This window comes from Chlamydotis macqueenii, chromosome 6 (assembly GCF_036417535.1).
Source record: "Chlamydotis macqueenii isolate bChlMac1 chromosome 6, bChlMac1.mat, whole genome shotgun sequence".
NCBI classification, from domain to species: domain Eukaryota; kingdom Metazoa; phylum Chordata; class Aves; order Otidiformes; family Otididae; genus Chlamydotis; species Chlamydotis macqueenii.
In genome coordinates this window covers 21531661-21559263 of record NC_141561.1, presented here as the reverse complement: position 1 = coordinate 21559263, position 27603 = coordinate 21531661, and the positions used below count along the sequence as shown (strand labels likewise).

Sequence of the window (27603 nt, the reverse complement as noted above, 5' to 3'; positions counted from 1 at the left end):
TTGGTTACCTGAATACGTGTTAAACTTGGGGAGTGGTGGGTGTGCACATTTTCTGCTTTGTGGAAGACTCCCTGGTTCACTGTAGTTTGTAATGCAGCCTTGAAAATGCTTACTGTGTTTCAACTGATAGGAAATTATTTTTAAGAATTTATTGTCTTTTTAGTATATATTTCGCTTGGTAAGTAGAAAACTTCAGAAACAGTTTATTAAGTAGATACAGATTTCCTGGTTTTAATCTATATATTTGTAAGTTTCAAAACATCCAGTGTTTCCTATTGATTTCCTTTTTATAAGATATTAGAATTAATTACAATTGCATACAAGTTTGTGGTAAATCACTTACATCTGCTAAATACTTTCCAGAAGCAGAAATGTTTGGAAACTTCCTGTAGAATGATAGAGATCCTAGTTCTCAGTCATTAGGATACGGGACGCAAGGCACACTGCAGCACAAAAAGGGGAAAGGTGGTGTTACCAGGGCTTACAACAAAATTCTATGAGCCTGAAGTTTTTATATTCTCTTCAGGTAGCTGCTTCATCCCGTCTCCTGGGAGCTTAGCTTGCCAGTACTGTGGGGAGTAAACGTTAATTGATATTGTAACTATTTTTTCCATCAGATGTACATATGAAAATAGAGGAACAGTAAGCAAGGCAAAAATACACTAATAAAAAGCTTTTGGTTAATGTTCTATAATACAATACTTGAAATTTAAAAAAAAAAAATTAAATATATCAGTATTCTCTTAAAGGTGTTTGATGCTGTCTTAGTTCTCTAAAACAGAATTAAGGAGAAAAACCTATTCACTTGCAGCTAGGACTCCAGGACACGGTCATACGAAAAGGTTAAAAATTTTTGCTGGTTTTCAAGCTGTATTTTACTATAATGTTATTAGAAAGGAAATGCTTTCTTTTTTTTTCTCTTTAAACTAGGTAGGTTATATAGTTCAGTAATTCTGATAACTCTGTACTGCAGCTTCTGATTAGAAGCTATTGGTGAAACATTCAAATCGCTTCTGCTTTTGACGTATTGTCACTGTATCTGATTTACTCCATCCACATGCATCTATGTAGCAAAAGAGAACAGAAAAAGTATTTTTAATTACCTGGAAAGTCTGGGGGGGGCAGGTTTCTAAATCCACCAACTGGGCTAATTTTTCTTAGTGCTTGTGAGCATGTCAGTGTTCATTGTTGGGAGCATCTCTGAGAAGAATCCAAGCTGTAGGTTCTTCTTAAGCTTGCCGTACTTAGAACATTAAAAGGTAGAGACATTGATTTTTAGCTAGTAGTTATGACTGTACTTAACTGCTTTAATTCTGTGTCATTACAGGTACCTCGGAATTGAATTCTTCTTAATACAGTGACCATACAGGATGAAAGAAAAATAATCTTCTGTTTTTCAAATACTTGAGTTTGTTCTTTGTAACAACATGGTTTACTGTGAAAAGTGAAAGAAGAATCTTTCTGGACACTTTAAAGATAGGTGGTAGGCATAGCAAAATGCTTTGTTTGAGGCAGGTTTGTTTGTTTACACTGAGACATTACCAAGCTCGGACTCTGAGCAGCGATCTGCTTTTGAGCCACATAAATAGCTGCACCCATGAAGATGAAGTGTTCAGCCTTGTTGAAAGGAACAAGGCCAAGCTTTCTGAAAAACATGTGGGAATTGCATTGAACGTGCTGTGGCAATTGCAAAAGAAGAGGCCACTTCTCTTAAGGACTAGTGACTATATAAGAAATCACTCCCAGTTTCTTACCCTTTGCATTTTAGCAGAAAACAAGGTGGAACACATGGAAGATGAGGCCATAGTGGACACCCTATATAGTATTCTGAGGTAAGCAGCGTTTTGTTGAATTCTACATTTATATTTTTTGTATTTGGTAATAAAGAGATGGAATTTTGACTACAAAGCCATCCTGTAAGGAGACTGGGAGACTGTCCTGTCCCAGTGTCCGTACTCTGACTGTGTGATGCAGACAACTTAACGTCCTGTGCTTCAGTTTTTGAGATGCAGGCAGAGCTGATCTGTTTTACACTCCTAGTAAATGGAGTTGTGATTATTAATGCACAAATGTTTATAATCTGTTTGAATGGAGGGAGCAACAGAAAAGTAAAACATCATGATATATAATGAAAGGGCATACATCTTATTTCTTTGTAACTTTTGAAGCAAACTTCAAACGATTATGTCTTTCTTCTGAAGGCTCAACGTTGAACACCACAATTCTCTGGCAGGAGTGCTTGTTACAGAAGCGTGGAAAAGATTAGAAAGGCAAGTGCTATACTACTATGCTGTGTGAAATGTCTAAGTTGCAAGTGCGATTTGCTTCACGTGAGGCTACACAGAGTTCTCAAAGAGAATTTATGAGATATTTTAAACATTATTTGCATATTTTAAATGTCAATTGTTTTCTTTAAGGTTTTGGAAATTATGCATATAGAGGCTTTGCGTATTAATGGACTTTGGTACGCAAATGCTTGAGAGATTCAGATACTGCAACAGCGGGGACTGACAAGTACTTAAGATTTTGAAATGTATTGTCTATGTAGATTTATGTGTTTCAAGTGAATTGCAGGTTTTAATATTTACAATTTTGTCTTAGTACTTGTCCAACTCTTAAATGGTTAGAACCCTGCTCATCTCAATTTTAGTAAAAGCCTTGTATTAAAACATCAGCATTTTCCCTTTGTGTGGTTTTTGTTGTTGTTTTTTTCTTGGGTTGTTTTGATTTTTTTTTTTTTTTTTTTTAATATTGTAATTTTCGTTCTTCAATCTTGGGTTAATTGCAGAAGCTAGTGTCCGTCTTGGCACCAGCATGACAGAATTACCTCTCCCAGCTTAACACCTGGGGCATCTTGACAAGTAAATAAATTCAGTGTAGCTTGAACACGAAATGACGTTCGGGTGATAAATTGCTTGCATTCATTTTAGCTATTTCACATCATTGCTTGAGAATGTAATCTTTATAGATTTCTTAAGACTGATCTGGTTAAGCAAAGAACTTGTGATTTTTGTAGAGCTCCATTTGTGCAATATGCTTTAATATGAAATACCTAGGTGTTTTGGCTAAGTCCAAGGTATCACTATAGGTGACCAAATAGAAGATGCTTAGATATTTTGTTTCCTTGTTTTATAATTTAAATATAATCTTGTTTTTTATATAATTGTTGTGGCTTAACCCCCGCCAGCAACTAAGTACCACGCAGCTGCTTGCTTTGCCTTCCCCCTTCAGGTGATATGAGGGAGAGAATCAGAAAGAAAGGAAAACTCGTGGGTTGAGATAAAGACAGACTAAAAAGTAAAGCAAAAGCTGTACGTGCAAGCAAAGCAAACCAAGAAATTCATTCAGTACTTCCCACTGGTAGGCAGATGTTCAGCCATCTCCAGGAAAGCAGGGCTCCATCACACTTAACGGTTACTTGGGAAGACAAATGCCGTAACTCCAAACATCCTCCCCTTCCTTCCTCTTCCCCCAACTCTTGCTGAGCGTGACGTCATATGCGATGGAATATCCCTTTGGTCAGTTGGGGTCAGCTCTCCCAGCTGTACCCCTTCCCACCTTCTTGTGCAGCCCCAGCCTCCTCGCTGGTGGGGTGGTGTGAGAAGCAGAAAAGGTCTTGACTCTGTGTAAGCACTGCTCAGCAATAACTAAAACATCCCTGTGTTACCAACACTGATCCAGCACAGATCCAAAACACAGCCTCATACTAGCTACCATGAAGAACATTAACTCTGTCACAGCTAAAACCAGCACAATAATTGTTGAAGTAGATTTTTGTCTTTAGTTATTCCCTAGAAATGAAAGGTAAATATTCTGTCTGTCTGTCTTTGATGTCTTACAGGCTTAGTTTGCCAGCTCTGTCTAAATTCGCACTGTGTTTGTACAAGCAGCACAGACATTTCAGTCCTGTAATTGGCAAAGTAGCTCATGTGGTGGACTTGAAACTGGATTCTATACAGGATGTAAGGTAAGTGTCAGAATGAAACTGAGTAGCAGGAGAAGCAATGTGTCACAATTACTGGACTGCCTTTGCTGAACACTCCCTTTTTCTCAACTGGAGGTTGATTTTCTTCCGTTTGGTGTTTGTGGGAAAGAGGTGATTGGTATTCATGCATTGATTTTCATGGACAGGTCTGCTTAGGTGAATGCGTTTTCCCAATGATTTTGTGAAGAATTTCTTTATAACCAATTTAAAGATTTGATTAAAACTAATATTCTACTTATAGTGGAAAACCAGCAGATATTGCTTTATACTGATTGTAAATTTTACATAGTCTTTTTTGACAATTTAGAGGCTAACTCACCAGGAGATGTTTTTCTTCCTTGACATTGATAGTTTTTCTACTGCGACATCGATTTAGTTTACTGTTGAGAATTGCAATAAAAGTCTTAAAGCAATGTTATTTTTATTATCTTCAGAGCATTTTTTAAAAATCAAATCGAATTAATCAGTTCTCTTGCTAGCATGGCTGGTGCATTACACTAATATTAAAATTACTTAAAACCTGGCCCTAGTCAAAGAAGTCCAGGCTTCTTTTTCTTGCCTCTGTTCCCCCTGGGCATTTGCAGCAAAGGCTGCTCTTCCTTTTTTCTGCTTTATACAGCACCAGTGGTCCCAGCACTTACCGCTGTGGATGTGAGGAGCCTGCATATATAAAACTTTCTGAATGGGACTGCATTTCTTTACAGAAATTACTTTCCCTGTGGTCGTAAGTTTTATTCCCTTAGGAAGGGACTCTTTCTTTAGGAGTGGCAATGACTCTTCTCCCCATTCTGTCACTTGAGAATTTTTTACATTTCTTTAGTTTCCATTGAACAACATCTTTTTGCAAATTTGAATCAGGCAAGTCAGGGTTTTGCCTTAAGAAAACAATTTCATCGCATACAACTTTATAAGAGATGGTTGAAAAATCCCAAGCATTTCAGAAATTCACTGAAAGCAGAGTTTTGGCTTTAGTAGGATTAATGGGTTTTGCTCATCTGTTTTTTATGTGTTAGATTTAAAATTATTTTTTTAGGCAGAAGCCAGCAACACCCTGACTAATGTTCTTTCTTTGTGTAGTTTATTTAGGAAATCTAACATTTATTACTTATCACATTCAATGTGTAAGTGTAAAATCTTTTGAATTTTTTAGGATTTTGTCAGTGCTGATGGTCAGCATATCTGATGTTATCTCACAGAGCTTTCGAGATCGATTACTACACAAGGCTGGACAGCTCTTGGAAGAAAAGAATGAAGTCCACTTCAATTATGCCAAAAGAATACTACAATTTCTTCAGAATGTTAATCTGAGATATCATCCATTGATAGAAAAATGCAACAAGATTTTCCTTAAATGTGCCTCCCATCTTGATATTCACAGTATTAGCCTTATTTTTGGACTGTACGAGCAGCTGAGTTTTGACAATGCTGAATTCCGCTTGGTTGCTAAACAGCTACTGTCTGAAACAATAGATGATTATTATCATCCTGAAACCTTTGCAAAATTATTTTTTACTCTTGGGCCTATAGCAGGATCCAAGATAAGACAGAGGTAAGTCTATTAACAGTTTTGTCTTATTTATGATATGTACATAGTTTTGCACAGAAATATACTGCTGTTTGGAGGAGTTTCTGGGCCCATCTGTGAGCTGAGCAGTAGGTTTCCTAGTTGTAACTTTGTAGTGATGTATTATTTCATTATGGAAACACTGTCATAGCAGTTTGTCTTAAAACAGTTGCATGGAAAGCTGGATCCAGTAATCAAGGGGTATGTGAAAGCTGTTACGCAAGGCCCTCTTGTAGCTCCGTCTCTTACACTATAGCCTTTCTTTCGCAGTGGACGGTAGTAAGAAACTTTCTGTCTTTCCCTTGAGAAATATATGCAGTGATATGTGTTGCTTTTTCCTTTTTAAGACTGGCAGTAGCTGAAATAGCCTGAGTCTTGTCCTGTCCCAGTTTGCTGTACATCCTATTCTATATGAAAGGTCGTCAGCAGGGAACCCTTCAGCATTTATTTAGCAATTAGAGCATAGTATTGTGTGGCAGATATTTCTCTGCTGTTTTTCTTGTTCTACAAAATCCTATTTGGAGGTGGTATTAGTCATAGATCTCTCAAAGTCTGCAGTTTAGGCAGAATTTGCTGTATTATTTACAATTAGTCATATTTTTCAGACTTTTATTCATGAACATTTGCCTCTATTCAGAGATCTGGATAAACTGCAAGCCTATGTTAGTTTTGCCATAGCTGACAGTTCCAAAAGCTTTTTCTGGATTTTAAAAATTATTTTATTTTTGTTAAAAATCAATGCCCCAGAACCAGTTCAGCTCATGTTTGATTCTGTTATCTATAGCTTGCTGATTGATCATGAATTGTTTGGTGTCTTAGAGTACCTTCCCTACTTCTTGTCTACTTTCAGAATTGTTGGACTTGCTGGTTTCTAGCACCAGAGCAATATGTACTGATCTAACACACTTACATCTCTATCTGTGCCATACAGATTAACTGTTTAGAAGAAGAGTCCACAGAACAAAGGTCTCTAGTCTGGGAAAGTTTATTTTTCTGTGTTTCCTGAAGTAGTCTACTAGTTCTTTCCCTCCTAGACAAAGAAAATGGCTGCAGTCTTTGCTGGAGATTTTAAACTGTTTTTCTTCAGGAAATAGAGCTTTTCTTTTCCTCTTTAGGTTGTTAGCAACTGCAGCGCTCATGGCAGAAGAACTTAGCAGTCACCAAGTATTGGTAATACTGAAGACGATGCAGAAAATGAAATGCAGAAATTCTCATCTACTCAAAAAGTAATTTTTTTTATACTACTAAGAAGTTGTATTCTCTAGGTAAACTACTTCCATTTAGTATGGAAAACTATATAATACCCAGGAAATTGGGAGTGGAGAGTGTATCACTTGCACACACATGCATATACACGATATATAATTAGCTATTACAGAGCTTAGAGTATCGCAGCTTGACCCAGAAGTAATTGAGGCAATTTAGAAATTTCATAGAAGGGCGTTTCAACCCTACTAAGTTAATGTAATATAGTTTTTGGCTTGTTTACAAATACATTATCCTATTTGAGTAAACTTAGCCTCTGACAATTACTGTAAACTGGTGAGACAAATGAGCATATAGAAAGTTGCAGAGAATGTGTCCTATCTAGGAGATCCTGTTACTGATGTGAATTGTTTCTTCAAAAGTCTTTGTGCCCTGTTTGGAACTATTAAGTCTTGCATCTTTAAGAACCTGGACCAGATATTCTGCAGTTGTAAATTGAGCATTGTTTATAGGGAGAGGTAATATCTGTCGTACAATGAAGGGAAAAGCAGTTGAGGTTTTGGGCATGGAAGATGTAGCACCAGATATGTCACAGATGCAGTAGAGTTAAATGCAGGTTGTGAGCAGTAACTGGATTAAATGTAGTTGTATAAGCGAAATAGATCCTTGGAAGAAAAAGGACAAGTAGTACTGTGGACTGGAGTGGTATTAAAGGGAAGAGCAGGTGAATTCATGGTTTTTCTCCTTGAATCTCACTGTCTTAAAAGGGTCTTAAGGTATTATTTTACCCTTGAAATCTAGCTGCCTCTTGCAGCTTTAGACCAACATAGCTGTAGCAACCACTGTTACATAACTGAGTACAGTGGTGCTGAAGCTGGTGATGCTCTTCTAGTCTATCCCATTCTTGGTCCACTCTAAATTTAACTGGTTGTAAAATCCGCAACAGAAATTATTAGAGCAAAGTAGCTGTTTTGCTGTCATGAAGGCTTCAATTTTGCAATCCACTAAGTGGAGAGAACCTGCTGTGTGTTAGTGGAACACAACACAACATGTCAAAACTGGGGTGGAGAGGAGTGCAGGTGTGTGCAACCCTCCAGATAGGTACTGTGCACCACGGGACACCCCTTCTTCGTGTGGGATGTTGCGTTTTGCTGTATCTCCTGTATTAGCATAATACCGTGTCATCTTTTTCTCTTTGTATTCAGAATGGCTTCTGTTCTGCACAAACACTTGGATAGCTATCATGTGTTACAGTTGGTAAAGTTAGCACAGTACTTGGTGGCATTGCGTTGCCACGATCTGGAGCTGTTTGCCAAACTAAAAATGTTGCTGTTTGGGTAAGTGTGTATTCTTGGAAATGTAGCTATTTAAGTATTTAACAGTTGTTGACTTAGTATTTTAAATTACAAGCTAAGATGTTAAATTGTTTTGTTTCCATAAAATATGAAGAAGTAACAAACTGTTAAAAGTATTTGATTCTATTAACCATGTAAATCAGAGGATAGGAAGTGGATATTGTCTTGACTATAGACCCAGTATCTATAGTATCTGCTAATAGAGATGATAGCTTTTAAAAATAGATTTTTTTTTTGCCCCTTGGCTACTGCAATATAATGACAATGAACAGGAAACTTTGGTGCTTTATAGGAAGGGCAAGTATTAATATCGTCTTTGTCTGAAGGAACAAGTAGTGAAAAATATACAGTAAGAATGCCATGGTTGGGACAAGTGAACGTGTGCAGCAGAAGTACTCTTCTTTTGATTGAAGAACTGTATAGTTAGTTCTTGGGCTTGTACAGTTGCAGCATAGAAAGGGAAACCATTTCTGGAATTGTGTGAGAAGAGATCTGTCACTGTTGATTCCATTGCTCAGCCTCTATAGGAATGCAGTGCCCTAGCTGTTCATGTTTGTTGTGGATGATGCCTTCATGTTCCTCAGGCACCTCAGAACGTGATGCTCCCCAGGACAGAAATCACAGAAATTATCCAGGCCCAGAGACCCACAGACTCTGTTAACAAAGATGGACCTTCTGCCTTTACCAAGGACTTCTGTGTTTAAGAGTAACAGTTGAAGCCTCACCAGCTGACTGACGTGCTCCCTGCCTTCCCTTTTTTCAGTTTTGAATACATTAGAAGGAAGAAGTTAATCTCAATGAAAAAAGATGGTAGTCACTAGCTGTGTGAATTTCTACCATGTCATGAATGTTCTACTTATTTTATATTTGATGTGCAGCTTTTGACTTTTAAAATAGAATTTTCATGCATGTAACGTATTTTTTTTAAACATTTGCACTTTGTCAGTATTGATGGTCTGTTTTTATTTCTATCGCTCTTCCAGTTTTTTAAAATCTAGTGTCATACCTGCTGATATTGCGGCAATAATTCGTGTCCTGGCCATGCTTCCTTCCTTTCAAGTGGAAGAAATCATTATAAACAAAGCAGCAGCAGTTCTGCCTCAATGCAAGCTCCATCATTTGAATTGCATTGCTACAACTCTTGTCAAATGGAATCATTATGACCAGTTGCACTGGCAAAACAGTTCTGAGCTATGTGTAAAGCTTCTGCAAAAACTGAATGACTGTGGATTTCAGAGGCTTCAGAAAGCCAACAACTTAAATCTTCTGTTGGAAGAACTTACACACGTGAATGGAGAGTGGTTTGAAGAAGTCCTCAGTGAGGAAACTGTGGCTGCGTGTCAGCACTTGATAGGCCAAATAACATGGGCAAATGTATTACAGTTGTCTGTTTTTCTCATAAAAACAAACCGCCGTTGTCCTTCATTACTTGACAGAATAGCTTCTGTGACTGTTGAAAATATGGACAAGGTATTACAGTTTCTTTCTATCTGCTGTGTAAGTTATTCGGTAAGAATAGGTTAGTAGTTAATGTGTTTCAGAGTACAATCCACACAGTGTTTCTAAGAGTTTTCTTCAGTGTACCTGACTTGGAGCTCATCTTTTTCTGTGTTCATTCAAAACTGTTTTGCTTCTGTGTATATTATTTTGCACTTACTTCTCTTTAATTTTCCTTTCTTATTTTATTGTTCAGTCAATCTGTGCTAGGTCAACCATAACCCTTTGCATTCAGCTTTACATTCGACCATCTTAAATATTTTTTTAACTTCTTTACAAGTAGTCACATCACATGGCATATATTTTTACATTACTCGTTCTCATGGAGATTTTGCTAATAGCCTGTCTTTCTGGTCAAAATGACTCTGGTTTTTTTTTTTTTTTTTTCTGTCTTTTATTTTTCTCCTCAATCTGGTATTTATATAGATATTTGATTTTATTCTGAGACAGTTTAGTTTCTTCAAGACCTTAATGGGAAACCTTTTTAAAAGCTTCTTTAAAGTATACAGAAACACTTGGATCATCTACATGAAATAGTTTTTAAATTTTAGCCATAGCTGCAATTGTAATGATTTCTGCATTTTATTTTTTTAATATTTTCTCCAGGAAAAGTTGACCAAAAAAAAATTAAGAAAATAGCTCATCTAGTCTTAAATCTCCCAGTTCTGAATGAATTATAAAATCCTTTTATATTTTAAAGCAATATTAGAATATTTTGCAGTAACTTAATGTAGGATGTCCTTTTTTTTTATTTTCCAGATTCACCCCTTTGAAATCTATTTTATTCTCTTCCTTTTCTCTGCTCTGAATTATGACCCTCCTGACAATGAAGAATTCTTTGAGAGTTGTATCCAGTATCTTACTCCTAACTTGAGTGAGTGCATTAGACAAAGATCTTCTGATACTGATTAAATAAGTATAACTGGGAGATATTATTTGTATTGAATAAAAATGGGAATAGGATGGCATTTTTTTTAAGCAAAGAAAAAACTGTGTCTGAATGTTACTACTGATACTCTGCCTACTGGAGTTAAGCCATGACAAGGATTCAGTGTATGCTTCTGTTGAGTTTTCCAGCTTCATTTCATTCTTAAAAAGTACTGTTCATAAGGGACTAGCAAGGTATCTTGAGCGTAGTAAAAATGGAGTGAATATTCTGATTAATTCCCTGTGCTGTTATTGGATAGAATTGTTGTGGTGTTCCCCAAGGAATTCTCATTTGGAGACAGGATATATTTTGTGATTCATCACAAAGAAATGGCTAAGTTTTAGAGGAAATGTGTAGAGACTTTTTTTTCTTGATTGATGATACAGGCTCACAGAACTGTGAAAATTTGCTGTCCACTAAAATATTGTGGAGTTACCTTTTTTTTAAGACTAGTTTTCTCCTGCAAAGACCTGGCAAGACTTAGCTTACTCCTTGGTGCAGTTAGCAGAGGTAGTCCCTAATCTGCCTGGGTGTTCATTTAGTACATTGAGAGAGAAACTTGGATGATTTGGGAGGCTGGGGGAGGGCATTGCAAATCCTTTCAACTTTATGTCATATGTTAATATGGATTTCTGTCTGTTTTTTAAAGGTTGTTTTGAAACTTACCACTTGGTGCTGCTTGGTCATGTTTTGGCAGTGGCTAGGTATTTTCCTCCAGTTCTGATAACGAGGATATTTAATGTTTCTTTCCTAAGCAAACTGGATGCTCAACTTGAAGGTAGATATGTAGTTCTTTGTTGAATTTGGTTATGTAGCATTTGATGTAAAATGGAATTGTGGACCTATGTATGACTTGAGAAGTAGAATTACTCTTTAAACAATTCACTTTTCTGGAAAGACCTCTCTATATAACCTAGTCATTATCTGGGTGCTAAAAGGGAAGGAATGAACAAAAATTTGTGCTTTGTTTTGGAAGTACAGACTTGTATTGCAGATGAGAGAAGCACATTTAAAACAAATTTTGTAGTCAACTTACTGCACTTAGTATTTAGTAATTCTTCAATTTTATTGGAAGTAAAATTACCTGAGTGTGGTATTTATTACCAGAAATAGTCACAAAGCTCAAGAAATAAAGTGGGATTCTTACCTGCAAGAAGAGTCCTGCCGGTCTCTTCTCTCTGAATAAAAAACAGAGTGTTTGTCTGACTGTTTACTTTCTAGCCGTATGTTGTTCGCTATTAATGTACTGTTGCTATGTTGCCTTCAGCCACTTCATTAAAAGTTAAATGACAGAAGAGAGTTTAAATTGCTTCTTTCTTCTCTCTTGCTGTTGTTCTCAATATTGAGCAAAACTTTTTTTTTTCATTTTTTCCTCAGAGATTTTGAAAACCTTTCTAAGATTCTGCAGCATGAATTTTATAAAGGCCATAGTATACAGATATTTGCATCTCTAGTAAGGAATTCAGAGATAGCTATTTAGTTCGGTGTATTGGATTTTTGACATTTCAGTTCACACCTTTTTATTTTGTTTAACTCAGTCCTGCCTCGTGCCCTAAAGCAGAGGGTCTGCTTGCACCTCATGAAATTGAACAGAGCAGTCTGTCTGGAATGCCCAGAGTTTCACATCCCTTGGTTTCATGAGCACTACTGCCAACGTGTCTTTCGTAACAGTAAGTAATTTAGGAGAGAAAAAGCTGCCCTTGTTACTAGTAACAGTCTATTTTCAACAGTCTGCTAGACACTGCTTTTAAAACTGTCATGTTGACACTAGCACACAATAGAAGCTTAGAAAGGTGCACCCTACTATCTGCTGAGGATCTGTTCTTGAAAAGTGCAGCCACTTAGTAGTGTGACAGATACAGCAAGGCAGTTTTCCCTGTGAGAATTAATGTAATAGAGATGGAATATTTCTTCATAAGAGATAAAATTTAAATACACAGAAACAGTGTATATATGGCATGGAGGATGGAGAGGCAGGATCATTAGGATTGCCTGCTGGAGGAGATGGGTCACTTTGATCCCTGCTTCACTTACAAGACAATATTTGACTTAAAATTTTTCAAGGTGAACATTTTTGCTACCTCCTTTTGAACTCACTGCTGTCATCTTCCTCAGAAGAATCAAGATCCATCAAGGACGAGAGACTGAGAAGTAGGCTAGTGATCAAGTGTAGCAGCGGAGATCTTTCAGAATAGTGATCAGCCTAGAAAACCCAGTTGATGCAAGCTCAGTATCTCCTCCACTAATTCTCGTGGGGGAAATCTGCTTTGATATCCATCAAACTCAGCTGCTTTATCTCTGAGACTGGAGATGTTTCATGGAGCAAGGTATTAAACAATCTGCCACAGAGAAGTGACACATAGTGTGGTGTGCCTGTAGTAGATGCAAAGTAAGTAAATACTTATTTGTCTAAGCATGATTAAAAGCAAACAAAATCCAACCGGTGAAACCTTAAACTAAAGTGCTTGTAGTGTGTGAACCAGAAAACTCCTGGGGTGGCAAATCTTAGTTTGAAATTCATGCTCAATAGGCACCTGCCACTTTCAACCCAAAAGATGATCACATGGTCTCTGAATTATGATGGAATAACACCAGGGATCTGTGGAAAAGATTCAATTCAGTAGGCTGACTGTCAAAAATGCAGTGTCACAAAGTGCTGTTTTCAAAACTTTGGCTGTGGAAGTTTTGATGTATGAATTTTTTATTTTCTCTTTGTAGGCAGTAGCCGAATAAATCCACTGCGACAGCATGTTCACAGAATGCTGACAGAGATCTTAGGAGGGAGCCATTATGCAAGAATATCTGTTCGCACACCATACTACTATGAAATAGGTGAGAAGTTAGTCCTCTAAGGATTGTTATGGAGACCTCTGATATCGCTACCTTAGGATATCAGCAAGATAAGGAAGCCCCTGGGCATGTGGCCACAAGATAACTGCAAAGAAGAAACTGCTGTATAAAATACAGTTTCTAAAAAGCTCTGCATAATATAAATAATGTTGAGTATCTCTGGTTATCATTTAGTTTTTCTAGAAGTAAACACTGTACAGATCAAGTTCTTTAGCTTTTTTTTTTTTTTTTTTTGTCAGTAAACAGGTTTGTTGTGCTTTCTTGCAGATTTTGAGTGTGTTCTGGATGAAAATAAAAAGCCTCTTTCCTATATGGCTCAGAATATAGCTTTGGAAGATGTGGAAGGAATACACTTCAGACATGACATCAAGGATGAAGGGAGAAAGGTTCTGCCACCAGGAGCTCAGAGGTTAGTACATCAAATTCTTAGACATCAGCTCTTCCAAGCTTCCAATTTTAGATCAAGTTTAGACCAGGTTTTTGATGCTTATGTCCTAAACGGTTGTTGCAACCCCTAGGTTATTTATTTTTCTTTTCCTTTTTTGAGAGCCTTACGAGGTTTAGCATTCCTAGGTATGGTGGGTTGACCCAAACTGGCAACTAAGCTCCCACCCAGTTGCTCACTCACTCCCCTGCAGTGTGATGAGGGAGAGAATCTGGAGGGCAAAAGCGAGGAAAAATCTCCTGGATTGCGATTAAGACAGTTTAATAAGTGAAGAGAAGAAAGAAGATTTTAAAAAAAAAACAAACACCAACCAAAAAGGGAAAAGAAAACAATTGATGCAAATGCAGTTACTCACCACCAGCAGACCGATGTGAGAGCAAAGGCTACTTTGGAAAAACTGCCCCCCCCCATTTTATTGCTGAGCATAATGTTATATGAATTGTCAGGTTTATCCAGTAATAGTCTTGCTGCAACTATCAATACTGACCTAGAAATGCCACTTCTCACTATTCAGATAGGACCTGAAAGTAAATGCACGTTTTTGTCCTTTGCAGAATTGCTTTGGAATTTCTTAATTCAAAAGCTTTTAGCAAAGATTCACATCACCTGAAAGGAGAATCTGCAGTGAAAAAACGACACCTGGAAATGCTGGGGTACCGGGTAGTTCAGGTGAGCAGTCAGCAGTACTCTACAGTACATTGATTGATACAGATTGAAACATTTTCCTTGCAACAGATTTAAAGATAGTTTTAATAGTTAAAAGCACCTACTGGTTAAGAGCAATTTTTGTATTTAGGGGGGAATTCCAAGATGTTCTCAAGATGGTGTAAGGACTTCATAGAACTGAAAACGGCTGCAGGAAAACGGAAGTAAAAGGGTTCAAGTTTTACTTTACTGCAGGCAAACCAGCAATCTTGACGTAGTCTCAGTAAAGGAGAAGGAGTTTCAGTTAGATTCACCAAAGACTTAACTACTTCACTAGAAAAACATTGAACATACTCTCCTCGAGTGATAGAGAGATGCTTACAGCAGCTGCTAGCTGGGATATGGATGCTGTCTGTCTGCTGCAGTGATAGTACTGTGAGAGGGAACATTAGTGGCCATAGATAATTCACAGCCACCAGTGTAGAAACATTTGAGCAATGGAGAATGCAGATTCTCCTGTATATATAATTACTCACCTACTCTAATTTTAGCTAGAATTCTTCTTTAAGTTTGTTGGGTTTTTTTAATAGGACAATCATCCTTTCTCATATTGCCCCAAGAGTAAATGTTATGCTACTGATACACTACTCCAGTTTGATATATTAACATTACAAACTATAATGACTTGGGGGTTTTTCTCCCGATTTGGGTTTCTGAAGGTGGGAAATGGTGTAATGGAGTTGTCATGGCCTGTATTGTGCGGGCATCTGCTTTATATATCTGCACCTATGCTGCTTTTTGGAAGCAAACTGACTGTACTTAATTTAAGAAAACTCTTACATTGAGAAATTAATCTTTTCAGTATTAGAATAAGCCTAGCTTTTAGAAGGAAACATGATTAAATATCTTCAAGTGGAGAACAACAGATATCGAAGAGCTTTTTCTTTGCTATGAGATGGTATGTAGTTTATACCAATGTTAACACTCAGTTTGTATGATTCTGTTCTACAGATTCCTCACTTTGAATGGAATTCTATGGTTCTGTCAAAAAAAGGTGAACAGCTAGAATATCTGAGAAGGCATCTATATGGAATACAGTGATGTCAGACATGCAGCAAGAAGTACTTTTTATGCAAACGCTTTATGTACTATTAAACTTACTATAATTCTGGAATATTTAGTTTCAAAAATCTCTTTATCTGTGAGTCAGCTGAACCAAGGCTTACCATGGGGCATCAGGTGTCAAGAGATTTAATCCTCAATTTGTTAGGGATTGCAAAAGGCAGGTCACAGGGGGCTATGAAGATGTGATAAGGATGCTTAAAATCTCCCATTATCTGAAAGCTGTTCTTTAAGTACGTAAGTCTGTGACACTTTTGCCATAAAATTACATTATTATCTCCTAAATAAATAGCACAGAGCCAGACGTAAAACTGCGCAAAGAAAAGCTGGAAATACTCTTTTGACTGTGAGAGAGGAAACAGCAGATCTACTGGAAACTATGTCTGTCCTCCTGCATGTGACAGGATGAGCAACAGGGATCAAACAGTATCTGTACTGTGAAACTAAGAAACTGAAATGCAGATTTACTAAGAATAGGACTGCTATTACAGCCATTTTATTTCCATCTTCCAGAACAGAGGTACTGTGGGTGTCTCTGTCGGGGGAGGGTGTTGTGCGGTGAGGAACTTCCAGCTGCTTCTCCTACCCTGTGATGTGGCGTGTGCAGAAGTATGGCTTGAGCCTTCTGGAACACCTTTACATACGTATAAAATAGACTATTTCTAGAGGTCTGGCAGCCACCCAGACCCTTGAAACACCTGCATTCCAGTTAAATGCAACTTGGAAGGGATACCTGAAAGATTTATACAAGATAAGGAGAAAATAATGCTTATGTCAGACATAGGCACTTACTAGTAATTGGATAATTACTGGAATTTATTATTATGGCATCATGCATTGCACTAGCCCTTGCTGATAGAAATAAAACAAAATTAGACAAACCATCTAATCTGCCTGTTCTGTAAATAAGACGGTGTTCAAAAGAGCAAAATTAGGCTGAAAATTGAAACCAAGAACTGAGACCAAGAAAAGTCTGCAGAGAGTGACAACCACCTTGGTTACTGGTAGTGAAAAACATTGCTGGCTTATTTATCATGTTTCAAAACCATCTGCCAGTTACCAGGCTTCCTCAGATCATGCTCAGCCAGGGTTTGTGTCAGGAGGCATAAGATACTGAGATGTAGAAGGAAAAAGCGGAATAGCCAGGAGAACAATCACTGTAGAGCAGTGACTGCAGAGTGGTCATTCTGCAAATCAGCCCATTTTCAGAGGCAGCCATGTTGTGACTACAGCTGCCATTACCTCATCGTGACTGCGAGCTGTGCCCATCTCTTTCACACACACAATGTGTATATGTTTTCTTGCTTTTTTAGTAGGAGCAATACAGATTCTTTTTACTAATTCCTTTGAAACGTGGCAGAGGTAAGCATCTGCATTTCTGAATTGACCATTATGCACTTGACTGTCACTTTTTTTTTTTCACTACTCAGTAGCAGAAGAAAATAATTTTCTTGACTGAATACAAATCAAGACACTAACGAAAAGCCAGGAGAAACAGACAGAACAGATCTAAGCTGCAAGGTGCTTCGTTTACGTTTGTGGGATGCTTAAGGCAGCCCTTATGTTTGTGGGATGCCTGAAAAAAATAGTAGCTGGCTGTCTGCTTATGGCATCAAACAGACAACGGCTCCAAGATGTCGAAAACAAGTGCTTTGAGGAAATGTCATTGAAGGCACAGCACACAGAAAGACTACACACGTTCTATTTTCTGTAAAATGGAGACGACAAGCATAGATAGAGGTTCAAATCTCAGAAGGTGGGCTACAAGTCCGGGCTCTTGCATGACCCTGCTTCTGTACAGATGTCCTTCAGGTGGCGACCTGGGAGCGTAAGAGAAGTGGCTGTGGCTGTAGCTTATGTGACCAGTCACAGGTGGTCGTGTGTTTGAGCTGGACCCTGCTTTTCAGGTATCTGACAATCACTCTGGGCCAAGCCAGGTATCTTCAAGTTATGTACGGATAAAGTTATGAGTATTCACAATGGGAAGAGGATTAAAACTTGAAAGGGCATCTAAGAAAAGCAAAATACAGCAGTATTTCAGTAAAATGTGCTTTTGCAGTCATTCTTTCTAAATTAAATCAGAACATGTTAGAGCAGATGGGCTGGTGTAAACCAGTGATTTAACTGGAGTCAATAAAAAGATGCTAAGAACAGCTGAAGATTTGAGTACTAAAGGGGGAAATAGAAAAGATATCCCACAGAGTAAGTACGGTGTGCAGTAACATACCGAAATGAGCTATGATGGCTGTGTCTTTGCTATATGTTTTCTTCTGTCTCCTAGGAAGGCGATGCAAGGGGTCATTTGATAGTTGGAGTTGCTGTTCAGTCAGGTCTGGTGGGCCGCTTTTCCAGTTTTCCTGCTACATCTGTTGTAGATTTAGATTGATGACATCCTTTAGATTTATGACACCCTCTTTATTCAGGGGAGAAGTCCTTTGAAGAGATACACTATAGAAATGGTGAGCGTGCTCTGCTTCAAGAAAACAGAGTGTTCTGTTTTGGGCAAACGCTGTACTAAGAAATCTGTCCTGTCAATATGATAGTGATGATGAGCTGATCACTAAAAGAGACACCATCAAATGATACTTTTATAGTTTTAAAAACAAAGTTTAATTGTTAAAAGTTTCAACATCAAAATGCATCAACTCTTTATTAGATGGAAAAGTCCTCTCTGCCGTAGCTATTTCCTGATGGCCTTTTTCATGAATGCTTGTTAATGGCCTCAGAGCTTTGAGAAACAAATCCATAAAATACTTGCTTTGGAAATAAATACAAAGGCATTAAAAAAAGTGGAAAAATCCTTGTTACCAGAAGCCTAAACATAGCAGATGAAACAGCAGAGCTATTAACCTTGTGAACTTCTCTCTCTTTCCTCACATCTGGCTACTAGTACAGCTTTGGCTGAGATTGGCATTTCTTAGGGCACATAGTATTAGGCCACTTTTGTTTTCAATTCCAGCCTAAATTATTTTCAGAAGGCTCTAACAAAAATATTTTCAAGATATGTCTGAAGAATGCAGGATTTACATACGTTGCTGAAGGGGGAAGTCAGGCTGTACAAACAGCCAGTTAAAATAAAATAGCTACCTACTCGTTGTCTTTAACTTAACAGTTAATTCATGGGCATTGTTTGGAGGATAAACCACCGCTATCCCGGATTGTCTGAGTGTAAGGAAGTCTAACTAGTTTTACTGCCAATGTCACAGAGTGAAAAATGGAGTTCTCTCTAAAATCTTTAATTGGTTCTAGTCAACATTAATTATAATTCTTGAGGATTTTAAAGGCTGGCAAAAATTCATTTGTTGGTAGTTAGCTAGTAAATATCTTAAGACTTGGACAGACAAGTGAACTGTTTAACAGTATAACTAGTATGCTGCTACAAAACTCTGTACAATTTCGGGACATTTTCATGCAACAAAACCAGAAGGGCCTATTGAACCGTCACCATATCACATTTTCCAGCATTTTTTACAGTTTTGATAACTTGAACAGGTTTAAGCGTGTAGCCAGGCAGGAGGCTCCAGTAGCATATCGGATCTCTTTCAGTATGCCAATCCATTCCTTCTTTTCATCATCATACCTGCATTTAACAAAATAAGGTCAGAACATAGCTTCTTAAAATTTGATTTTAATGCTTCATCACACATAAGTGAAAAGGAGAACAGTCTACATATTGCAATGGCTTGTAGCAACCAAGTGCCGAAGGATGCCAAAAAAGGCTGCTTTTGTTCTTTAGAGCAGAACAGAAAGATGTTCTTGTGTACGTGAGTTGTCCTTTTCCTGGTCCCTGAAGCTTGTTCTTGGCTTGTGTCATACTTTAATTACTCCTATAAAAGCTTCCTGCTTGTCTTAAGCATCCTTTCTGAATTCCTTCAGATTCTTACATATCAAGATGTTTTTTTCTGGGAATCCTTGCTATCCTTCTGCCAGTTAAAACTCCTGAATTTACCTTAGCAACTGAAGAGTTGCAACAGAGGTGTGATGTTTCCTCACTGCTACTGTGATTTAGATTTTAAAAGAGAAAAAGCAAACAAACAAAAAAAAACCTGGACAAAACCCAACAAAAATTAGGAGAGAGGGATTTCTAATTCTCTTAGAACAATCACTCATTTGACTATTAACACATGAATATGTACAAACCTCTGCATATACAGGCTTTTCTGCATAAGAATGTCACGAAAAGGCTAAACCTGCCAAGAGACATGGCAACTTACTCTTTTAATGAGGAAAAGAATCTGAAGATCATGATTCAGACTGTTCAAATTATTAGTAGGTGGAAAGTAGTCATTAGATGCAAGTCTCCTGTTTATTTGTTACTGTCTGACAAACATTTCTATCTGTCAACAAGTGCTTTACAACCTATGCGATGGTTCATTTCCAGAGTTAAAGATAAAACTAATTTTACCCTCCAGTATCTACAAACCCCAATTTTAGATATGGCTTTCCACCAGGAAAGCATGAATAAAATTAAACTTACTTCCATATGTCAGTAACTTCACTGGGTGCAAATTCTTTAGATTCAAGCTGAATCATTGCAAAGCCTCCAATAGCATACAAAGCTCCACTTAAGGTGACTAAACTGATGGAACTTCTCTCCTGGGGAAATTCAGGCATAACCTCCCACCTAAAGATGAAAAGAAAAACCTAAGTTAAACACACACGTGAGAAATATTCTAAACTGAACTAAAATGTTCCTCTAGGTGACATAAATTCAGCTACCAAGGACCGCTTGAATAAACGGTTTAGTAACAGGGAAAAATGCTGAGATTTGTCAGCAGTGAGTTTCAGTGTCTCCATCCCCACAGGGACTTCCTGCAAGTTGTAAATGATGGAATTACACCATGATGACATCTCTCTTCCCGGAGACCACTTCTTACAGGTCACCTGGTCCCATCATCAGTAATATGCTTTATACAGTGGTATTGTTCCCCAGTAACTCCCATTTTTTCCCTCTAGTTTCCAAAACGCCTGTTCATTTCCAGTGGCATTGACATAATAATTTGAGTATTAAAAAAGAAGTAACTGGAGCTCATTAGCATAATTTAAATTTTTTTTTTGTCAGTTCACACCTTTGAACATATAAAACATACAGACATCCCACTTCTGGATAATGTCAACATCAAAACTAATAAGCTAATTTGTCTCTCTTGCTTGTGTAACTTGACTGTAACAAAACAGAGTAAACCAAGATAAGACCCTGCAGATTTTTCAGACTACAAGCTGCACGTGTTTCTGAACAATGCACCAAACATCACAGTAACAAAATGACCTTTACTGTCCTTCGCTTTCTATAGAAGATGTAAAGTGCAACGTTAGTGGACTTTGGACTCATATAATTACTTCTTGCATAATTCACATTTTGTATTGTGAAACTTTATAAGCAAGCCTCTTTGGGATAGCATACATTTAAGCTAAAGCTTTTGTTGCATGGCTGATGGCTGCAGTGCCACCTGTCAGTGAAGACAGCACAGCCAAATGTGTTTATATACAATAGAAGTGCTTATTAATAAAATAAAGGTGCATCCAGGACCACTTACAAGTTTGAGCTATCATAACAAAGCTTTACTGATATTATTTTAAATGAAAGTTTGCAAATATGATGACAGGAGGTAACAAAAAGGGAAAAAAAAAAGGAAAATTAAGAGTAGAAAGACACAGATACAGAGGGTATAAACTCCAGGAAAATCACAAACATTTGAGAGATGCTGACTGCAAAAGATTCTGGTGGTAAGGAATAACACTGGAAAGTATCTAGACCAAATAAGTGAGCTAATTCCAGGTATGACTTACTCTTGTTTGTCATTACTTTTTCTTTATTATATTTCAGAGCATGCACTTCAAATTGAAAGTCTTCCTGGAGTTTTCTTATTAAATAAATAAGCAGAATTATCTGCCTGTCACTAACTAGTGGTAAATGGTATTGCTGTGACAAGGTAAATGAACAGCAAGACATCACAAAGCCATGTACCCAAAGGACATTTGGCCAGTCACGTTCATGCACCTGATTTCTCTTGCTGGGGTTTCATGTTCAGCACCAGAGCTGTTTCAGCTAGATTGCGCGGCCCTTGCCCATCTCTCCCACTTCTCCCCTGTTACGCCAGCACACTTGTCTATGTGGCTGTGTGGTCAACTAAACTGGGAAAGTAATCAGACTTAAAAAAGAAAAAAAAAATAGAGGGTGGGTTATTTTTGCTACATGAGCTCTTTGATTCATGTTTGCAATGTAGCTATGCTAGCGTAGAAAATGCGCGTGGGGGCAAGAAAAATGGCCAGACATACGGGTTCTTGAAGCTGCTGCTGCTGTTGTTGCTAAAGATGTGAATATAGACCAAGTGTCTTAGTGGGAATATAGGCACCTGAACACCTTTGTGACTCTTATCTCAGAGCTCCTAAAAGCCTAGATGATAAAATATTTGCCTGAAAATAGCTTCAATATTGCACTCACTTATTGGTGGTCAGATCAAAAGCTTCAACAGATGCAGTAAGGCCTTCTTCAGTGACACCACCTGCAATGACAATCTTGCCCTTATGGATAGCAGTTCCAAACATCGAGCGAGCCACTTTCATTGGAGCCAGGTCTCTCCAGTCTCCTTTCTTGGGATTGTATACAAATAGTCTATTAGTGCATTTCCTGGAGAGGAAAAAGAAAGCCTGTAATCATTTCTAACGAACTTCTGGCTTGTTCCACGTGAGACCTAGTTGAGGTGGCTTGTGTGGGTTTATGTATAACACCTCTTTGCTCTCCACGAGATCCTTGCATGTAATCTGGGAATCTTTGCATGTCTAAGCACTAACCACATCCATAGAACTAAATCAAATGTTAAATGCTGCTTACGCAGGGCAGCAATTTCACTGTACCTTACAGGAGAAAGACTACATCCTCTCCCAGCATGTTCTGTTCAGCCGGGTTTGTGGAGAAATGTATGACAAAAGCTATAAAACAAAGATGCTGCTGCTGTTTTGGCTGATTTGACAAGCTTGCATCTTCAATGTCCCCTATACAGACACTGAAAATTACCACCACATACTCAGTGTGAGTGAAAACTTTGATTTTCCTAATGTTATACCCATTAAGGTATAACAGGCATCACAGATCAGAAAATCTGAAACACTGACACAGTAATTCCATGGCACCTAAGTATTTTTATCTGGAAGGAAATAACACTTCCAGTGAGGGTCCTCATAGCTATATATTACTACCGTGTCTGCAACGTAAGTAAAATCTGCCTTGGAAATAAGTGCAGTCATTAAAATAACTAGTTGGGATTACAATTGATATGCAATTTTACCTTATAATGAAAAGGATATCCTATATACCATAATGTGTTCCCCTCTGCCAAATTGTTAGCAACCTTAATCCAGAGATGTGAAAAAGGGAAACCCTGATTTCTGAGTGTGGGGACATATAATCTATAAAGGGCCAACCAAGTAATGTTATAAGTTGTCATGAAAAGACTTAGAGACTCACTTATCATCAGTTTTTCCACCAAGACAATATATCAGTCCGTTGTTTGAGATAGTAGCATGGCCATATACCTTGATGGGTAGTTTTTTTATCTCACCCCATTTCATTGCCCTGGAACAAGAAGAATATCACCATTAGGCTCTTTCAACTAACAGTGGGCTATATACATGTCCTCAGTGGGCATAATTAAATTTTAGACATACACAGGATCATAGCACAATACTGAATCTAGAGACTCCTCAGTGCGAAGGTCCTTGCCTGCAATTACATAGATCTTGTTCTCTGACTCTCCCAGTCCGAAGAGACACCTGGCTGATGGCAGTGGAGGAAGGGCAACCCATTCACCAGCGATGCTATCCAGCTGAAAGAGCATCAGAACAGGAAGTGTTAGGAAAAGCAAATAGTAAAAATTCACACAATGAACATTCTTGCACAAAATTAATCTAATTGCACCGAGTGTCTCTCAACAGCTCATCTGCTTGCCTGAGCAACCTACCCTTCCCTCAGTGCAGCTAATGAATGATTACCCACCCACGCTTCGTGGTGCTGAGACCTAGAAGAGTCAATGCCAGAGAGCTCTTTTTCCATCTGTTTGCCTCACTCATCCTCACAGAGTTTCTTTGCGTCTTCCTTGTTTAAAGGTCCCTCATTCTCTGGGTTCCCTATCACATTTTGGAAAGAATAAGTTGCTCTTTTTCCTGCCTAACGGGAGCAGACGCTCCTGCCATTGCACACCTATGCATTTAGCTGGTTGTGCTCATTGCCACAATGAGAGATGCCAGAAATCCTCACACCATTCCTCTTAATGATCAGCAAATATTACATGGCAAATGGCACAGATGTTTCTTCTGCAATCCCTAGAGCAAAAGAGGTGGTGTTTCACCACAAATACCCTCAAAAGCTCCTGATATCTCTGACAGCACAACAAAGACTTCATTCTCAAGGAAAAAAGGCAGGCAGTGCAGCTCCATTGGCAATAATATTGACGTCACCCCTGCTGAAGTACTCCCATGGCTGCCTCAGTTCACATCCATTATGCTGAAAACACCTAAGGAGAAGCAGCAGTAGGAGGACAGGAAAAAAAAAACAACAAAACCCAAAACTATATTTTTCTGGAACTGTGGTGCTTGATTTTTGTTTCTGCAAACTTAAAATTGAACCTGAATGCTCTCTAACATTCAAAAACATCATTTTCTCTCTTCTATTGCATATAGATTTGCCTCACAATGTACAGGAAGGGAAGGTAAAATGTGAGTTTGCCTGAGTGTAAAGGCATTTGATAGAAAGCAAGAGAAAGTTCAGTCAAAGTAATCAGATCTGGGTTTAGCTCGGTGACATCCTTTTTCCAGAAATACATTCCACAGTAAAGGTCTCCATGCTAAAATGCATCTCCCAAATTTTACAGACCACCCCTACTGGATAGAAAGTTTTATTGCAACAGTGAAATTTAGTTCCTGGACATGGATTGCCCCCGTAGCTGGATCTAGGTGGTGTAATGAGGAGATGTACCCATCACAGATCACAGCATGCTTAGTGAATCAATCTTGAAGATGACGTATCTACTGATGATGAGGCATAAACTAGTCACGCATTTTTGAGCCAGCTGAAGCCTTGTTTTCTCCTGGGTTGCTAACTACCAAATAAAATGGAACAGGTGCTTCACTGGTGGAGAAAGGGAGATCAGTGAGCAAAAACTGGTTTGGCACCTCATTAACATTTTAGAGGGAACAGCAGCCACATAGGTAATGCAGACAAGGATTTTAACAATAGGCAGTAGCAGCAGCAAGCAAGCTTAAAGACGACAAGCGAGAGAGCCAGATTTCAGGAAAGTGATATAGACATATAAAGTAGGATTCTGAAAACTTCACCAATTTTTAATATCCATCTGGATGTTTAGTTTTTCAGAGGCCCCTTTCTAGTAGGCTGAGACAGACTATTTGGTTCTGGATTATATGCCTTATGATATCAACACAGTATTTCTATTAGAATATTTCTGTAACAAGTTTTGCACTTCAGTGATTAGTTTTACACCTACATAAGGACATGAAACAGTGCAAATTCCTCTCTAACAAAGATTTCCCTCTCATAACTAATGCCTGAAACCAACTCTTCCATTGCCTGTGAAATCAGCGAGCCATACACTGCTTATCGCTCTGCTTTATTTCTTATTGAAACAGGACCTGCTTTCAGTCTTTTGGGCCAATGTGCCTAAAAACAGGACATGGCCAGCAGCATATTGCATAATTTGTCATGAATAGTTTAAATGTCCCCCAAAGCATGTAGCCAGGTAGCTAAAACCACAACAGAATTAGTTCATGGTATAAGTGTGCCAAATTGTATTTTTGCTAATTTTTTCTTAAATATGTTATGGAAGTTACAGTTTCTATTAACTGACCTTATATTTATACAGGTTTACAAAGATATAAAATCAAGCTCTGTTGAAACATGGTATTTAGTGTACTAACATTGCCAAGAAAACAACCTTCTACCTCTAAATTATTTATTTTAGAATGCTCTTGGGTTTTAAATGTGGATGTGACAAAAGGACTTCTGGAGTTTCAGTGACAAAAGTGGCATTTAAAATATACACAATACTGCTTTAATAAAAAGATTTCAGATGCAAAAAAGGAAAGACATCGTATTAGATCTAAAGCAGCTAAGTGCTCAACTTTCATGGAAGTTAACACAAAAGGTATTTTACAAAAATACTGTTAGGCTTAAATTTAGGCATCTGTACCATGAAAAATCTGGGACTTAAACAGTGAAAGCCAGTGCCTAGACGGAGGATACTAATCCTTTTAATCTCTTCTGAGATGTCAGCAGGGGCTTGATCTTGAAAGAGAAGATGCAAGTCCCTTAGTTTCATTTATCTCTCTGAGACTGGGAATAGCTCCCTATCAATACATCTCTCCATCAAGCATACAGAGAGCCCAGACAACTCACTTGCACAGACTCAGAATACTTTCCAGTAACTCTTATAAGCACCTGTTATTGCAGCAACAATTATAAAGCTTATACCTGGAAGAAGTATGACTGGAAAGGCTGATCCTTGTTCTCCTCTTCCACATACAGTCCTCCAACAATGTAGACCTGATTTTGTTTGGTGACTATACTGGAATGATTTCTGGGAATCTGTTCTGCCAGGGCTGCTAGGTAGCATTCATTTTCAAGAGGATCATAAGCTACTGCAGCAGTGTCATTAACCAGAAGAATTAGGTCTTTGACAAACATGCCGTACCTGGGAAGGTCATTTAGGTAGCCAGGCAGTAAATCTTCATCTCCTACATCGCCATTCACCTCCCCTTTGGTTGACTTTTCTGTACTTTTGCTAGAGTCAGGCAATTTTCCAGCAAAAGCATCCTTAATAATCTTTACTTTTTTCTGAAGGTCTGAGTTGCTTTTAATTATATCATCTTTCTCAACATGTTCTTTGAAATATTTTTCTGGCATAAGACGAAAACGTATGCAGTCAAAAATTTCCCCCAGGCTCTTTACTCTGTTCTCCTTGTCTGTTCGGACCCATCTCATTACTGCCTCAAATACCAGTTCTTCCTTCTCTACGTTTAAGCTGTCAGGTGAAATAACTGAGATAAGTTCATGTGGGGCAAGCTGCATGAAGTCCTCTTCTTTGCAGATCTGCACAAAATGATCCGAAACAAAATCACGGGCAGAAAATGCAAGTCTTGGGCAATCAAGCAGAACACCCAGTCGAAGAATGGCCAGACAGTTACCAACAGCAAGCCTCTTCTGAAGGTAGGAGACGCACACAGTGAATACAGAAGGGATCTGAAAGCGACTGGCCAAAGCAAAAATATCTTGCACGTTAGAATCATTAAGATCGATACTTGCTGAATACAGGTATTTGACAATCATATCCAGGATGTTGGGGTCAACATTTTCTAGAACTACCTCCTTCTTTTTCTCTTCATTTTGCTCGGATAAGAAATACTCACGAAAATAAGGGCTACATGCTGACAGAATCAATCTGTGGCAAGGCAGGCTTCTGTCACCAGCTTTTAGAGAGCAATCTATAAACTTTTTCTCTTCGAGGAGTTCCTTGAGGCCATCCTGAAGAAGGGTGGATTGGTAAAGTCTGAGTTCTTCAGTGAGTTCCCTTTGGGAATCCATTTCAAACACTTGGGAAAGGGGAGGGAGCAGAAAGCTTTAGCTGTTGTCTGCCCAAAGGTCTGTCTGTAAAAAAGGCAGACCAATGTGCTTTGCCCTGCCTGAAGCCTCTGCAACTTAATCTTGCCAGCTAAATATAGGTACATACCCTTACAGGTCGGAATTTAGGATGGATGGTTTGGAAAAAAGAGTTGCTCTCACAGCTGTCAAAGACTGAAAGAAGCAACTGTTGCTTTTAGTCACTATGGTCGGGTTTTGCCATCATTCTCCACATTGAATCAATGAGATTACGCGCAATGTAAGAAATTACTCGATGTGAGTAAGGACAGCAGAATCTGACCCTCAGCAAGACAGCTATGAGCAAGATTGTAAATATACATGTTAGCAAATATTCTGAAATAGAAATATGATTAATC

General features: G+C 38.2%; 2 protein-coding genes across 2 annotated transcripts; one reads left to right on the top strand and one right to left on the bottom strand.

Annotated features, from left to right (window-relative positions):
• The first annotated feature begins 1376 nt into the window (after positions 1 to 1376).
• Positions 1377 to 16378, top strand: FASTKD1 (FAST kinase domains 1). The gene is made up of 13 exons (XM_086750964.1): positions 1377 to 1832; positions 3842 to 3967; positions 5136 to 5534; positions 6665 to 6775; positions 7961 to 8092; positions 9094 to 9580; positions 10367 to 10481; positions 11185 to 11313; positions 12074 to 12205; positions 13254 to 13367; positions 13653 to 13794; positions 14385 to 14499; positions 15487 to 16378. The coding sequence occupies exons 1-13, from the start codon at positions 1498 to 1500 to the stop codon at positions 15574 to 15576; spliced, it is 2427 nt and encodes an 808-aa protein (XP_086607090.1). The 5' UTR covers positions 1377 to 1497; the 3' UTR covers positions 15577 to 16378.
• A 1805-nt stretch (positions 16379 to 18183) lies between these two features.
• KLHL41 (kelch like family member 41) lies at positions 18184 to 27246 on the bottom strand. Its single transcript, XM_010130788.2, has 6 exons — positions 26081 to 27246; positions 23266 to 23423; positions 23066 to 23173; positions 22043 to 22228; positions 20075 to 20221; positions 18184 to 19177 (listed from the first exon to the last, which is right to left on the bottom strand). Exons 1-6 carry the CDS (start codon positions 27188 to 27190, stop codon positions 19066 to 19068), a joined length of 1821 nt encoding a protein of 606 aa, XP_010129090.1. The 5' UTR covers positions 27191 to 27246; the 3' UTR covers positions 18184 to 19065.
• Between the last annotated feature and the right edge of the window lie 357 nt (positions 27247 to 27603).

Bases quoted from the DNA above. Each gene is read 5' to 3' on its own strand.
- FASTKD1 (XM_086750964.1), top strand. From the start codon at position 1,498: ATGCTTTGTTTGAGGCAGGTTTGTTTGTTTACACTGAGACATTACCAA. The intron at 10,482-11,184 runs GTGAGTGCATTA...TGTTTTTTAAAG, and splicing joins GTATCTTACTCCTAACTTGA to GTTGTTTTGAAACTTACCAC. The intron at 12,206-13,253 runs GTAAGTAATTTA...TTCTCTTTGTAG, and splicing joins CCAACGTGTCTTTCGTAACA to GCAGTAGCCGAATAAATCCA.
- KLHL41 (XM_010130788.2), bottom strand. From the start codon at position 27,190: ATGGATTCCCAAAGGGAACTCACTGAAGAACTCAGACTTTACCAATCC. The intron at 23,424-26,080 runs GTATAAGCTTTA...ATGCTCTTTCAG, and splicing joins TCCAGTCATACTTCTTCCAG to CTGGATAGCATCGCTGGTGA. The intron at 23,174-23,265 runs GTATGTCTAAAA...TTCTTGTTCCAG, and splicing joins GTATTGTGCTATGATCCTGT to GGCAATGAAATGGGGTGAGA.